The sequence below is a fragment of the Pygoscelis adeliae genome, unplaced genomic scaffold (assembly GCF_000699105.1).
Source record: "Pygoscelis adeliae isolate BGI_AS28 unplaced genomic scaffold, ASM69910v1 Scaffold127, whole genome shotgun sequence".
In the NCBI taxonomy this organism is placed as follows: Eukaryota; Metazoa; Chordata; class Aves; order Sphenisciformes; family Spheniscidae; genus Pygoscelis; species Pygoscelis adeliae.
The window spans coordinates 6,567,172-6,583,293 of record NW_008825208.1 but is presented as its reverse complement, the minus strand read 5'-3'; the positions used below and the strand labels follow the sequence as shown (position 1 = coordinate 6,583,293).

Here is a 16,122-nt window from a genome sequence, read left to right as displayed (position 1 = left end):
CTGTGCTAGGCTTCGGGACTGTTTTAAATCTGCAAGAGGCATTAGATTTTTCTGTGTGGGGCTCATTACAGGCCAGAATCATTGACGTAAGTTGTCTTGGTCATGCCATCAACCAGAACAAGATACAGAGCACTCAGACTGAAGTATTATGATAGAGGACCTTGTGTCCTTACCCAGCTGTTCCTTGATAATCCGCTGTGCTATTCTGTCAATGGTACCAAGCTTTAGAGAGAATGTGTCTAGATACTCCCCAATGGCTGCAAACTCCAGTGGCCGACTTCTTAATTTGTAGCCTCCTGTGACGTATTTGACAGACTCCCCCATCTTTGACAGCAATGCCATTCCTTGCTTTTTGTAGGCATTAAGATCCTAGGAAGTTAAAAAAAACCCAACAGTTTAGAAATATTTTACTTGCATGTTGGAAGATTAATACAGTGAAGGATACTTTCCACTCAAGATCAAATCTTGCGAAGGCAAGAGTTTACATGTGACATGTAGCCTTGGACAAAACCTCACTTTGTACAAGTTGTACAGCTGAGCACAGTTTCAAGACTACCTCTAGATGGAGATAAGCTATCCAGGGGAATCGTATGAAGTACATTATCCATGAGTAAGTGGTCCATCTTTGCATATGGCCAGACTTTCCCATGTTCCTGTACTGCCACCAGGTAAGTAGTGATATTAACAGCTCTGTTTCCAGCAATACTGTTCATGCCATTCATCCACGCATACTTTTAAGTCATAGCCCACAGTACCAGTATTATGCAAATGCACCAGCTGGCTCTGATGACCTAGTACAGAGCTACATATTGCATGCCTATTTGGTCAGCAGCCTTCTCACACCTGTTGTGTGGTCAGACAGGGGACAGGGGAAGGCTGCACACAGAAAAAGCACAGCATGAGGGGACTAGCATGGCTTCTCTGGAAGTCAGACTGCAGCTCAGGGTGGGTCAGATGTAGCCATGTTGCCTGCACAGAAAGCTTAAACTTCCTTGCCGACGCTTTACACATTTGCATAAATCAACATTCAGACAACCTATGGTAACAAGGTTGTTTACCTACAATCTTCAGGGAATTTCACCTTGACAGCACAGCAGAAAAAACCCTGGTTTTAGTCAGCCAAAACGCTGTCCATTTTGCATTTTACTCCTTCCAGCAGGGGTCACTATTCAACATCTCAAAACAGGCTTAAGAGCTACAACTAGGTTATCCTACACAGCCTGAGGAAGAGAAGTTTTCAAACCAAGTGGACCTGTAGAGGTCAAGAATCAAGACATGGTATTACAGACTAGACTAAAAGCTTAAGTGTTCTTTAAAAAAATACAACAGCCATCTTCAAAACATGTACTGTGGTATTCTTTCCAAGTACTTATGTATAAATCAAACCTAAGTCTGATTAAGACAACCTGACTTAGCAGCTGCTATAATTTTGAATTATGTTTGCATTTAAATGCAGTGATTCCTTGACTCTTGCCTTCTGCCTGTCCTAAGCACCACCTGCCAAGCAGGCATCAGAAAAAGACCCTTCAATTCAAAATTATTCACTCACTCTCTCGAGCATTCTGGTGTGTTACTTTGGTCCAAACGGGGAACTTGAAGAAAGGTTGGTTTCTCTTTTTCAACCAGGAGGTGGTCTCATGACCTTCTGCATTAACTAAATTCTGAAGTTCTAGCACACTGAACGGACACCTCACTGCTGCAATACAGCAAGTTCCAACATTAGAGACAGCCAGAAGAACACGCGTCCTTTCCCCTCAGCCTCCCTGGATGCTCTGTATTCTCAAGGCAAGCCCTGCCGAGGGCTGAGGATAAAGCCCTTATCATTCATTTTACAGGGGTGGGAGAAGACAACTAAGCAGCTAAGAAAGTTTCATCATGCTTTGACAGCTGAAAAGCAGAACAAAGCTATCTGACATTTAACTATCAAGGTGCTAAACAAATTCTGCATTTCTGGCTTGTTTCAGCAGCTAAGTTCACCATGGAGGGGAAATAGGGAACTGGAGATTGAGTCTCGCATTACCAGCAAGCAGAGCACGAGCCTGAAGTGAGCTCAAATTAAGTGTCACATTTGAGTGAGCTAGCGTAATGTGACATTGGAAAGATGTGCTTTTACAGCTCTCCTCACTTATCAGGTCAAACCCAAGCATGACTGTAGGTCCTCCTACTGTTATTTAAAATGCAGTTCGAAAGACAGCCAAAGAAAATTGCACCGTTGCTGGATGAGTCATGCAGAAGATGAGCATGAAGCTGTTGACCAAGAACAAACAAGAACAAGGTCTTCACGCCTAGTTTTGAGGGCAACAAGTGCAAGCAGTATAGAAGGCACAAACAAGAAAAAAGCCAAGAAATTTGCAAGCTTTTGTGCAAGAGAGATGTCTCCTGCTCCCCCACTTCCCTCTTCCCCAAAAGAGGATTTTACAAAGTCTACAATTTTCTGAACCTCTCTTGCATCAGAGGAGTATGTTTTAGACACAGGGATACAAAACAATCAGGTCTGGAGAACTGAATTTGTAAATCTGCAGACTGCCCCTCCCTTCAAGCAAAGCGAACCCGTATGGTTGTCACACACAGGGGTCTGTCACACACAATGTTCAGGATCACTGACAGCTCTCTGGTATTTCAGGGGAAGCTCTGACCTATGCATGTAGCTTTATTAATGCCTTTTTACCTTCATTTCAAAGGAGACTGCAAAAGGTGCCTGTTCTGTTGTCCCTGTCAATGACTGTGTTTGGAAGTTACTGGCTTACCTTGGCTGTGAGAAACACGTTGAAGTGCTCATTAAAAGAAAGCACTGGGTGGTCAGTTATTCTCTTCAAGAATTTGTCTAATGCTTTTCTCCTCGTCTCCACGAACTCTTCGGAAAAGCGATCAACAACACCCTTCACCACAAATTTCTCAGGAAGAGGCTGTCAGAGACAAGCAAAATGCACAAGATTCAAAAGACCAAAAACTTGCTTCTGCTATTTGGAAACATACAAAGCAATCAAACTCCAGTCTTAAGAACTCAAATGTTATGTTTGCTAACAGGAACCATACATCAGACAGGATGCAAGCCCTGCTCTGAATCACCCTTTAGCTGGTCTGGCCTAAAGCTAGCAATTCTACTGAGTGGCTTCAGCTGAGACCCACACCAGTGAAGCCGAGACAGTACTCACACTAACTACTTCTAGCATAGCTTAGGGTTTTTCCCCCTACTGCTATCCATGTTCAAGCTCCAGCTCTAAAGGAGATGCCAGCAGAGCTGCACACTATTCACTTCAGCAATGCGTGCACACACCCACCCCGATGTTGAAGCAAGGCTGCTCAGTCCAAGGAAACTCAGAAAATTTAACAATTCTACTCTTTTCCCCCCCATTCTGAACAATTTAGAGCTCCTGGATAGGGCCCTTCTGTGGAGGGCTGATAGTCTTAGTGATAGCACCACACTGAGCAAAGACAGACAAGCACGCTTGGCACAGCAAATGGCCAAATAGTCCAGGCTGGAGCCTTCCTGAAGCACTTGCACACTCAGTCATGTCTCAGAGCCAATATTCCTTATCTTGTTTGTGTAAGTGACAAAGGTCTGCCAACATATCTACTCTTTCATCTTACTCCTATTTCAACTCCACCAGTTCATCTCCACAGTTCAGCTTAACATGTAAGCTCAAGTCTGCCTCCAGACTCGCTAGTTCTGCAGTGACTCCTGTTACACTTACACTCCAGAATGCCAAGTACCGCTTCAGATGGAAGATAACTCTTTAAGCTTCAGCATGGTTAGTCTTAGCTCTACCACTACATCTGCCTTTGTTCTCTCTGGACAGCATGGACTCTAAGATTAACACCAGTTTTAAAACTGTGCTTTGCATTTTATTCTTGTGAAACAGTCTGCCTACACAGATAATCTGCTTACTCTTAGGCTAGCAATGACATCCATTTTCACCCAATTCAGGAATCAGGATTCTCCTCTGCAAAGAGTCTTTGTCACCTGAAATCTGTGACAAAAGTAATACAAAGAAAAAAAGAAATCGTGTATGTATATGCCTTTCCCACCATACCCTAGCTGATGTGCTATGTACATGAAGATTGCACCTCCTAAAAAACACAGCCAGAATGAGTTAGCTGCAACACAGCTACATTTTGACCACTATATTTAGTTCTTATAATTTAAGACTTCTCTTATTAAGCTTAGCATTCAGATCAGTCATTCTAGTTAAACCAGTGTAAGGTACACTCTAATTAGACTTCTTCAGAAGACTAATGCTTAGTGCAGTAGTCTTCAGGGAGGAAGAAGCTCTCTTCCCTTGCTTTGTAAACTTTAGCTGGGACTCTATACTTCAGGAAGTCACTACCTCAACACCACATGGCTGAAGAAAAGGACAAGCTGGAAGATTAGTTTAAAGAACTCCAGTTCAACCAAACACATGCAAACTGGCCTGAATAATCACTAAAGTTTGAGCATTTGAGACACACAGAAGGGTGCACCTCTGTTACAGAGGCTTCTGCCATTTAACCTGGTTTTAGCTATAGCAGTAGTTATAGTCCTTTACATTTTAGGCCTTTGGAAGTCCATCCCACTGTGTGTAGTCAGTACACACAGCTAGCAACTGTGTGTTACTTATCTACCTTATAGTCTTCCAGCCAGCTTAATAGTCTACTTTTCCCTGCTGTGACATGTGAACAGAGTCCACTGCAGTCAGAAACGGCTTCAAGTATCCGAACATCACCATCCAAAGACAAGATCCTTGGCCATGTTAGGCTTATCTTTCTAGTCTAGAGACAGATCTGAGGGCATTTTTACTGTTGTTTGAAAGAACAGATTAGAATAAGTCTCAGATCATTTAAAAAAAGAAAAATTCAGAAACCAAAGACATGAAGAGGAACCCGTATTCAGTTTAGTTTGGGCTCCTAAGTTTGGGCTTTCTGCACTGAGAAGACACATCATTTCTCACAGGAAGATTTTAGGCAGAGTCACTATACCAAGATTAGGAAAACAATCCCCTTTTGGTATTTTGTTAGACAGAAGGCCTCCAGGGATTGAGGTATCTCCAGTTACAAATACAGATACTCTCAGATTGGCTTGAAACATCCTTTCAGAACACACGAGTCACCGTGCACCTGAAACTGCCTTTAGCTTCTATTTCCCATCTACTTCTAGGCAATAAACACACAAATCATTCGGCAATCTCCCCGCCATATCACTGCATGGGGGAGATTAACAGGAAATTCCGTAACTGCTAACTTGTGCATAGACGGACAAAAGAGGGCAGCGCATCCTTATGCTTCCAGATTTTCTAGGAGAGAGGCACTTAAGAGATTGCCTTGTTCTGCAGCCAGTTTCATGTCCAATATTAGAGCCACTTGTGCCAAATTTGCTGTTCTGTGTGCAACGAATTCCAGGTCACAGCAAAGCAGCTTGATTCCATGGCTGTGACTCACCTTCTGCTACTAGACTATTATTTATTGCCTTGCAGCCTTCAGGCAGGACTGGCAGCCTGTTAGTACGCTCAAGAATCTGTAGAAGCTTAACCTCGATAGTTCCAGCTGTTCAGAGAATGGGGAGGGAGAAAAGAGGGTCTGGGCAGCCAAACACATTTATCTCACGTCTCCACCTTACCCCAACAAGCTCATGTGCTCTCTCTCCTCTTCTCCCTACCTCTCAGTAAACATATTTGCTGCCAGTTAGTGGTATCACATGATTTTACAAAGTATTTCTTATCTTTGAGAGACTGAGCTATTATTCCACTTAGAGGCAATTCCCAGAGAAATTAAGGTCTTAAATAGCTCTCTACCCTGGAACAGCCTAACTGAGTACTTCTCACATAACTTAGTCCTTGCTGAGGGAGGGAAAGCAGAGAAACTTTCCCCCCATCCCAGATAGGCAAGTTAAGGTATGCTAGCAGTGTTGCTGTTTCCCAACAATTCACCTCCTACAGGCCTTTTTGAATTTCTTTGTTCAAAAGAGCCGATTGTGATCTCACGAGCTTCCTACCTTTTCACATCTTCTACAGCATGAAAAACAGTCTGCTGAAGATCAGTATCAACCTCTTCGTATCACATAAGGTGGTCAGACTGCCAGCTTCAGTGACAAGAAGGGGTGCAGTAGTTTAGCTAATCTCATTAGCTAAACTTCTGCCTACTGAAGGCATGCAATAGCTACGAAGCCAGAGGCTAAGATTTGCAAGTCTGTGCTATTAAATGTTAGCACAAATAGTTTTAAAATACTCTTTGAAACTAGTTCAAAAGGCCATCTTGAAAACTGACTGAGACTAGGACTTGAAGTACCTATACAGTTTTTCATAAGCCTCAGATACTCAGAAATCTAGATGTAATAATTGAACAAACAGATGAAGCATATTCCATTTATGCCACAACAAATGTAGTCACCATGCATATTGCCCTACAGGAGGCTGCCAAAGCTCACCTCTCAGGTGTGCCACCCAAGAAAAGTCTAAGCTTCATAATCAGTCAAGAATGGGAAGCTCTTCCCACTCGACTAGAAGAGAATGAAGTACCATATTTAAATCTAAATACTAGAAGAGAACAAAGTACTGTAGTTAAATCTAAAGAGATATATCACCAACACATCACCCTTGGAATACAGATACAGAACTGTCCTTAGTAGCAGATTCTTGCTTACTACCTACGGGAATGAGATGCGTTGGCTGAGACTCTTCCAGCTTGTTTCTCAACCAGTCGAAGTCTTGGTACCGCCGGCGGACAGAATACTCTGGCAAATCAAACTCTGCTCGCGTGGTCTGGAAAAGAATAACAGGATACGCTTAGTGTGTACCAAAACCTCTTACTTCAGAGCTTAGCAGCAAATGCAGTACAGCCATCACTGGCAAGGGTGAGGCCAAACAAGCCTTGCATGGGGACTCCATCCCTAAAAATCATGTTTGCAGCTAGCATAAGAGAAAGGTCCGCTGGCCTTCCCAGCAGTGGAAAGCCAGTAATAAGAAAAATGATTACCTGGAGCTGATGTGTTCTTAATATCTATTTGTACTTCATTACATGTTCATGTTCTGCTCAGATAAGCTTTATGGGAGGAGTCTGTGGAGAGGAGAGTACTGTGCACCATGTTAATCTCTTGGCAGTTACAAGTTTGCAGGGAAGACTGTATGAAATCTTCTTTCCAAGGATGAGACTATTTTAGCCATCAAGAATTAAAAGCAAAGATATTTAATGACTTGTTTATTCTATGAGGTGCATTAATCATGGGTGAAAAATGTTTCACCACTGCCCCATATTCCAGAAGTGACAGGCTGTGTAATCACTCCTTCAAGGCAAAAAGTTTAAAACATAAGCCACTGCTAGGTTTGCCAAAGGACCGTTTTTGTTGATTTCTGAGAGGTAGAAATGAGTTTGTTTGCATTAAGTTCGTGTATGCCTGATTAGAGATATCAGTACATTAAGTTAAGTTTTCATTCTTTAGGGCAAGGAGTTAAACTTGCCATTACAGGTTTGAGACAGAAGGTTAAGTATGCAGAGAAACTGCTGGCAAATATTTTATTCAGTCCTTGAACAGTCCATAGCCTGGAAAGCTGACTGCATGGGGCTGCTTGCACAGCATGTATTGCAACTGCCTAAAAGCACTAATGAAACTGTGTACCAACTAGAAGTCTCTGCTAAGGAGCCTGGCATTGAGATAGCCCTGATTGGAAGGTAGATGGCCCTTATCATTATGTCCCACTGAGAAGCACAGCTCACAGAGAAGCCTAGACAGCTATACTTGGTTACTTGCAGCATCAAGACCATCTTGCAATAAAGGTGATGCTGCAGCGCCAGCACACTACATGTCTATAGCTAGACATCAAAACCACTGCATTCTGGGGAATGCGTCAGCTCTCCTAGCTTTGAACTGGCACTGAGTCCAGCACTAGGTTGCTTTGCTGCTCCTAGTCACTACAACCACCTGCTAAATTCCAGCAGAGATTTTGTATTTACTTCCAGACTGAGAGCAACTGCCACATATTTGGAGAGAGCCGAGCAGCAGCCTTTAAATGCAATCTACCTCTTCACCTGCTCTCTGGATGGCTCCAACTTTTCAGTTACTGCATGTTACTCCCACCTGTCCCCACTGGGGATCCCGTACAAGGTCTATGCCAGAAATCTCTTTCTAGGGAGAAGCCATCAGCCTTAACACACTACAAGCAGAACAGTAGCTCTAGTATACTATAAACAGCATGCTAATGTGATATCACCTATGAAATAGTTTGGTTTCTAGAAGAGGCAGGCATAGAGAGACAGAAAAGATGACATCAGGATCACCTCCTCCCTCCTTTGACCTGCTCACTGTGGTAAGAGATACACATTAGTCCATGGACTAACATAATGAATGCTCACCAATGGAGCAGTTGTATTTGTAGATGAGGGAATACCAAGACCTAGATATCCACTGTGGATTTGTGCTCTACTCAGCTACACCTCAGAGTAACACCAGCTTATTTAACGTGTTAGAGTGCCACACTATAAATGAAACTTCTGAGACTTCATATGAACCATTTTCACTTGTTTTGAGTAAGAGACTAAACGGCATTACGCTAGAACAAAATAATTCGCACACATGTAGACAGCCCTCATCAGCCAGCAGTGCTGACTACTTTGCTCTGTTAATAGGGCAGCTATACCTCAGCCTTGCAGGAAATTATCTGAAATAAAAAGAAAAGTAATGATTTAGTAGTAGGGAGAGCTTTTGTGAACTGGTTGTCACTGGGCAAAGGCCTCTTAAAAGAGATCAGACAGTGAGTGAGAGTAATCAGGATGTATACACACTACAGTGTCTTATCTTGTAGCATGAAGATGAAGGTAAAGTCTCCTATCTGTTAGCGCTGAGGACCTTATTAACCAGTATTCTGCTAACAGTTAAGGAAAGCTGTATAGGTACTATTTAGTCTAGAAGTAGGAAAGCAGGGTAAGTCCCAGTGTGCAAACTTTACATTAGTTATCGTTTATCTCTGGCAAACCGCTCCTGCTGCCTTTACATCACAAGCAGATTTGCAAAGTTTTCCGTATATCAGGTTTTGTTCCTCAGAGGGAGGCAGATGAAATACATCACAGTCATCAGCATTTCAGAGTTTGCTGTACAGGCTGTCAAATCTAGACAGCAAATAAGCTTTTCAAAGACTATTTGGACAGAACATAAGAACCCTTCAAGGTTTTAACGACACCTCACTAACGCTGAAAGAATTTGGATCTCAGATCAAACCATTCATCAGCTTAGCACGAGTTATTTTTTCCAGACTGCACACAAAAGGGAAGAGGGTCTTACCACTGTCCAGGGATGGCAAGTGAAATGTCTGTGGTTTTGACACAGTTGAATTCCTCCTGCTTTCTTAGTAGGATCCATAAATCTCATCTTGCCAGGATGCATGTCTCTCCCAAAGGAAGCTGAGAAACTTATGTGGTAGATCTCAACCTCCCAAAAATAATGGGCTAGACATTTCCAGGCATTTATTGAAGACTCCAGCACAGTTCCACTAAGTCAGCACTGCAGTATTCTGGGCTCAGTTTTACTTGCTGGAAAGCAGGCGGGGTTACAGACACTTTTACCTCTGTTGTTGGAATAGTTTTGACTTGAGGCAATATTAAGGCAGTCACCAAGTCTTGGTGTTGTGTAAGATTCTTGTCTTTCTTGAAAGGAGTTAGCAGCCAAACCTAAAGCTAGCCTGTGATGACTATGTGAAAGTATTTTTGTGCCCTAGTTCTAGTCTCTTACTCACTATACCTGATTGTGGATTCCCCTCCATGTTACTATTTAAGTTTGGGGCAAAATCTTCAACTAGAAAAAGAGAATGGCAGCGGGGGGAAGGGAGCAAGGTTGGTGTTCTTAGCAGTTCATAGTTTCGTTTGCCTCAAATAGTTTAGCCTGTTTGAAAAAGAGATCATAGCACTTACACCTACTCCTCTCTAGGGATCAAGCTGTTTCATGTGCTCAGGTAATCTACCCAATGCATGCACTGGAAGCAGGAGGAGGAGAACAGGGAACAGAAAACAAGACCTCCACTTCAGTATTGACTGGTTTGAAAGCCTCTCCCTTCAAGCCTGAAGAGCAACTGCATGACTCTGAGGAACGGCACACAGCTGTTCAGACCTCCATGGGAAAAGGCACAGGAGAAGGCCTTGCCATCCTAGAAAGTACAACAAAAGTGAAGTTAGAAGTACACTTACTTATGTTTCCCTCGGGAGAGATGACTACATAACATAAGGGTAAGCTTTATTTTCCCCCTCCCTCCCTCCTCAGAAAGATCTGCTTGATAAAATCCCTCTAGAGTGCACAGTGGTCTATCTAAAGAGCACAAAGGTGTATCATCAAGAACACCTGAGACACTTCAGTCATCACAGTCAAGACCAGCTAAGTTCCAGCACAAGTTTCACCCACCTTTTTGGTTTCACTAGCCTCCCTGTATAAGAAAACTGCTGTTAGCAAGAAGAAAACAGGGTATGCAAGAGTCAAGAGAGCCAGGTCTGAATCACTGTCCCCATTATTTTGGGGATTCCCATTATGTTCTTTAAATGTGTTCATCCAGAAGACAGGCTGGGGAATGCTACCTGGCTCTTACTAGGAAGCTGTGAAAGCAGGGGCACAAGCAGGACCAAGTAAACTCTAAGCTTTCTTCTCAGCTTCCCTAAGAAGCAAGCCATTATTTTGGACCAAATGTTTTGGACCCTTCCTCAGCCACTACCACCTTCTGACAAAGGTATCAGTAAATGAGAAATCTGGGGCATACTGCAAGACTTCTCTTTTTTGCTGTTACAACAAAGGACCTTTGTAAAGAAAGAAAAAAAAAACACACATCACAAAACCAAGCCTGTGGTCAGGTTACACTCTTCCCTACAGTGGTGTCCAGTCACGGCCACAAGCGCACATTACAGCACTAGCACTTACATTCCCCTCTTCCACCTAATGATGCTGCTTTTCACAGCAAGGAAGTCTTCAGTGTAACTCATTCTAGGACCTATGTTTATGCAAACCTTTGAGGTTCCAGTAGCATTCTTCAGTGGAGAAAAAAAAAAGGAGCCATCCCTGCCTCCTCACCCAGAGCCACCACAGGGACCTTTTCAGTCCTTTACAGGTCTCAAACCCCTGTCATGCAAGGCTGCAAAAGAGGTGGTGGGAAGGTATGGCCTTACACTGATGGCAGGAGCAAGGTCTGCTATAGAACTTTGATCTACAACCTGGAGGTGCCTGATCCTCATCACTGTCTAGGGATTATTCCTGTGCAGCTTTTTTGCCATGTTTAATTACTGCTTTCAGCTACAATGGATGATCGGACAACTAGCTTGGCATCGAAGAGGCCTCGTTTGTATGGCAAGAATGAGTCAGACCATTAATACTGTTAGTCTTCTAAACAGTCTTTTTTTAAACAATGGTAGATAGTGCTAGAGGTGCGATTAGTAGAGGTTAGCCAGAAGTTTACAAGAATAATAAACCCGAAGAGGTGAGGCTTTCATGGTGATTGATAAGAATAAGTTATGCAGTTTCACAATAGTATTGTAATGCTATGATACAGCAGATTTATGTGCTACAGTGAGATGCCAAATAAAACAAGTATTAACAGACAGGTAGGTAGATATGCAAAATCAGAAGTACAGGATGAGGTTTTTTCAATTTAAAAAGAGACACTGTTGGTTAATACATCTGATCTAAATACAGTACATACCTTACCCACATTCCAGAGTTCTGCTTTAAGAAGGAAGGGAACCCTTGTACGAACACAGGTTTCCAAGCAGAGGAACATTATTAGGGTGCCACTGTGTAGAGATATTTTATCTTGACAGAATAATCAGGTCTTAATTTAAGAGAGAAATAACTTTAGCCAATTTTAGCCATTTGCCTGTGGAAAGTTGCATCTCATTTTGTGCTTCCTATTCCTTCTGATCATGTAATAGCTGAAGGCTAAGTTGCTCCACGTAGAAAAGTCTCCTACAATACTTCTTAGCATTTTCTAGTAGTTAAGATACAGCATTTCTTGCAAGATTATGACACTTAGAGCAACAAGGAATGACAGGCCTACTTAAGTGTGCAGTAGGAGGAAGCTACTATTTTAAAGAAACTGCATTTTCTCCTGTGCGGCCTGAAAGCAGAACTTTGGACTAGACATTTTGAAAAGAATTATCTGTGGCCTGTGAAGGCTTCCTTATCGCAAATGAAAATATTGTCTCCAGGATACAGTGCCATTTAAGTAGGCCAGAGGAATGTTAATCTTTTTGGACAAGTGGATCAAGTATATTCCTAGTGATGTTAGTGAACACTTTTTGCCTTAGGTAACTACAAGTGCCCAAAACAGATGTCAAGGTCGCCTAGGAGCTGATGCTAATAAGAATGAGCTAGTTAACAGAAATCAACATTCCAGTTGTGAGTGCAGCAGACTTTTCAGCTCACTTTTCCTATTAGTGTAATCAGATTGTATTAATGATTGAACTACAACACATGCTGAAAAAATCTCTAGCATATTTCTTTCGGTAGGCAGTAGCATTCTTAGGCTACTTAGTTTTAGCAGCAGCTACACAGCCTTCTGTACCAACAACTGCATGGAAGCTAGTTCGCAGCTGAGGATCAAGATCATGATTTAGGTAAGTGGCTGATAGAGGAAGTGTGGTAAACACTTAAAGCAACAAGCTTAAAGCATTTCAGAAAAGGAAAGACACAAAATGTGAGATGATTAACAGTGAATCAACAACAAGGCACATTCCCCTTCAGGGGAGGTAACTCAAACCAAATCGGTGTCAGATTACTTTATATGAACAAACTTTCAAGTTAATGAAAGAAACTGGCCTTACAAGTTTACAAACAGTTCTACTTAAGAGTCAGAGACAAAAATCTAAGCTGACATGTTAAAGTTTTGCGTAGTTTCATATACTGTAGTAACAGTTCCGCTAAAAGAAGTCACACCTTCAACACGTCCTAAGCTACCAAAAGACACTAAGTTCTTGTCCTTAAGATAAGGAAATACAATGCAAGACATGGTTGTCCAGAACATGCCCTAAAAAACAACTCCCCAAAGAAAAAAATACTAGGAAAGGAGAACACTGCTTTGTACCTTTGTTGTAACCCTGTATGTGATATATGTCTCCATTGTGCACACATGTTTTTTGGGATCATCAACAGTAACAAAGAGGTCTCTAGTTTCTCCATCCAAGTCATCATCCAGCTGCAGTCTGTTGAGGAGAGATGAGGAGGAGGCTGGGCTAGAAGTGTCCACAGGTGTGCCATTGGGTAGACTGAGATCCTGTATTGGAGAGGAAAAAAGCAGCAGGTTTTTAATAAATGAACAGATTCACTGTAAAGCACAGTATTCTCAAAGATGCCATTGACAAGCTTCCCTGATATATTACAAGGGCTATTTATTTCAGCAGCTCCAAGGATCACCCTTTTCCAGGACACCTGGGCAATCCCCTAAGGTCTGGGCTTTGAGCATTAGGTTGTTCTACTGTTCCACAAGTTGAAGACAACACACATTACCACCATACCTCCCCTTAGCATGGCGCAACCTGGTTTCTATCCATGAGGAAGTAGAAGTACTGCTGAAACAACAGTTCCTGGTGAGGCAGAACCAACTTAGACTCTGAAAACAAAACAGCTAGGCAAATCAAGAGACCTACTTATAAGACAGGCTTCAGGCAAAGTGGCAACAGTTCAGTTGACTGGAATGCAGTCAGCCTTCACCTCTGGAGACTCCTATAGTAGAGGAAGGAGGGCAAACTTGTATCAGAGGCTTCCCATCCAGTCCATTAACTTCCAAAAATGTTGACAGCAGTCAGACTGAATTGCCATCACTGCACTACAGGACAGTCACAGATCACACACTCTAGCACCAGTGTCTATGCATACCTCCTTTTTGGAGTCCTAATGCCAATGAAAACATTGTGTTTTGGTCAGAGAGGTCCTCATTCCCATCCTCCCAACTCCAAAAGTATCATGCAGTGCCTAGGGAAGACAGAGGCTAAAAGAATCAGCAAGCGGCTATTTTAGGAAGAGACACATAAGGGTTTGGGAAGTCTGTAATTCCTTGAAACTGACTCAGCAGCGGGGGGGCGGGGGGGGACGGGACGGGGACACGGACCTTTATAGCCAGCTTGGTACATTCCCACACCTTCAAGTCTCACACTTTGATATAGACCAACTACTCCATACAGCCAGTGGCTACTGCACTTTGCATAAGCATCACAGCAACTTCACACGTGTTCCCTGCTCTGGTTTTGTAGCAGAGGGAGCTGACAACATGTGACAAGTTGTACAATATGTAGGAACATCTGACAACAGTATTAGAAAGTCCCAAAGATCCATGGCTCTTCTTTTCAGAGAAGAGAGGAGGTTTCTTGTTTGTTTGTTTTAACTAGTAGCACAAGAATAGATTTACTCACAAGGTGTTTCCCTTGTAAGGACAAAGGTTCCTCTGGTTGCTAGACAGAGAAACATCACTACAGCTAAGCAGCACATTATCTAGAATTGTTTTAGAATTACTGCTTACCCCCAGCTTCACACAGTCTTTAAGTGGCTAAATGAAACATGTAACCTTAGCAAAGCAATCCTGTTTGGGTAAGATCCTCTTTGTCCATGAGTACTCCTTACACAATTGTGGTTTATGTTCCAGCTGGTAGTCCCTGTCTTCAGAAGAAGTCCTCCTTTGTTCAAGGGTTCAGAATTACAGGTGAGAGCTTCAAGTTAAAGCTACTTACGAAGGTCTGCCTTTGACAATGGCCAAGAACAGGGCTAAGTTTCTACCAGTCTGTCACAAACCCATCATGGGAGTACTGGGATTTTACAGACAGCTCTCTGCCTGTTGCAGCCCTTTAGAACCGTGGTAGTACTGCTCTTCACCTTGAGGACTGCCTTCTGAAACAGGGAAGATAATACTTTAGCCTAGACTTTTTGGGAAAGGGGTGATCTAAACTGTTGTCTACTAAACAGAGAGGTTAGATGCATTCTCCCAGCTAACGATCAGAAGTGGTTGCCAACAGATGAAAGATTTCAGATTTAACTGGCAAGTGAGCAAGTATTGGAAGGTAGGCACTCAAACGCTCTCTTAAGAGGGCAAAAGAGCAGGATAATCATGGCACAGCTTGCCAGCTCATACATAAGGTAGGCAGCTTGAACCACACAAACATCTGGCTCAGACTCAACATAGCAGGAGCGTGTACAACAGGAAGAAGCAATGCTACTATAGCTCAGCAGATAAGGAGTTCTGCTGGAGTTACACAAACAGAATAAGCAGAAGACAGGATAAGATTAGCAACAGGAGATAGCTTCAGAAAATCTGCAGTTCAGCTAGAGAGGAGAATTTGGCTGAGCAGAGTAAAGAGCAAAGCAAACCCTGGGACACTGCAGTAGCTGTAGACAAATCTGTTCCTGTTTCCAAAAGGAAAAGACAGCTCTTCGTTGCACATGTGCAATAAGCATTAGTATAAGACAAGTTGTGCCAGAACTGCAGTCAGTCAAATTCTAAGCTTCCAGTATGGAAATGAATTAACTTGCAGAAACAGCTTAAGCCTGGTTGCACAGGAGATCTCAAAAGCTTCTAACAAAACCCTTCCGAAAGAGCGCTTAAAGAACATGATGGAATCAGCTTAAAATATGAAAACTCTGCATCAGGTGTCAGAACAACTGGAGGAAGGACCAAAGATGGAGCTTGCAGCCACTTGCATGAAGCTAGCGACTTTCCTCACCAATTCTGTTGGGAGATAACAATATCGTACTAGCATGTCTTGCACTTTTTAAGCAGGGCACAGGTTTGTTTGTGAAGGCTGGAATCCACTTCAATCTACTTGAGTGTGTTCTTGCAGTCATGGGTCCTGTGGAATGTCTCAGGTCTTAAAATAAAGACTGTGATAGTTTTACCTGATTGAGCCTTGGATGAAACACCCAGATCTAGATCAAGTAAAGCTTCTAGACCAACTCTGGTTAGGAGCAGGAGGGCTGCTAGCTGGGGAGGGGGCGGGGGAAAGGACAGAGGATGTGTACACTGGAAGTACTACTGTGCTATACTGCCTCATCTGCGATGGCAGAGCCCTCCCCGGGCAGTCACAGCTGGCATCATGCCCTGCTACTTGGCCAGTTTTCAGTAGCTGAAGGCCAAGTTAGAAGCTAACTATTCGTCCTTCTTAGTGGGTGGAGCCTCCCAACTAACTGCACAAGGAACAATG

General features: G+C 42.9%; 1 protein-coding gene across 1 annotated transcript in view; it reads right to left on the bottom strand.

Moving 5' to 3' along the window:
• The window catches only part of SNX30 (sorting nexin family member 30), a 45,319-nt gene that overhangs the window by 11,908 nt on the left and 17,289 nt on the right, over window positions 1–16,122 (bottom strand). Inside the window, exons 2-5 of the mRNA XM_009328967.1 lie at window positions 13,020–13,208; window positions 6,624–6,734; window positions 2,748–2,906; window positions 174–369 (exon numbers count right to left, since the gene is read on the bottom strand). Of these exons, the coding sequence (XP_009327242.1) occupies window positions 174–369; window positions 2,748–2,906; window positions 6,624–6,734; window positions 13,020–13,208 (655 nt within the window). The remainder of the gene's footprint in view (window positions 1–173; window positions 370–2,747; window positions 2,907–6,623; window positions 6,735–13,019; window positions 13,209–16,122) is intronic.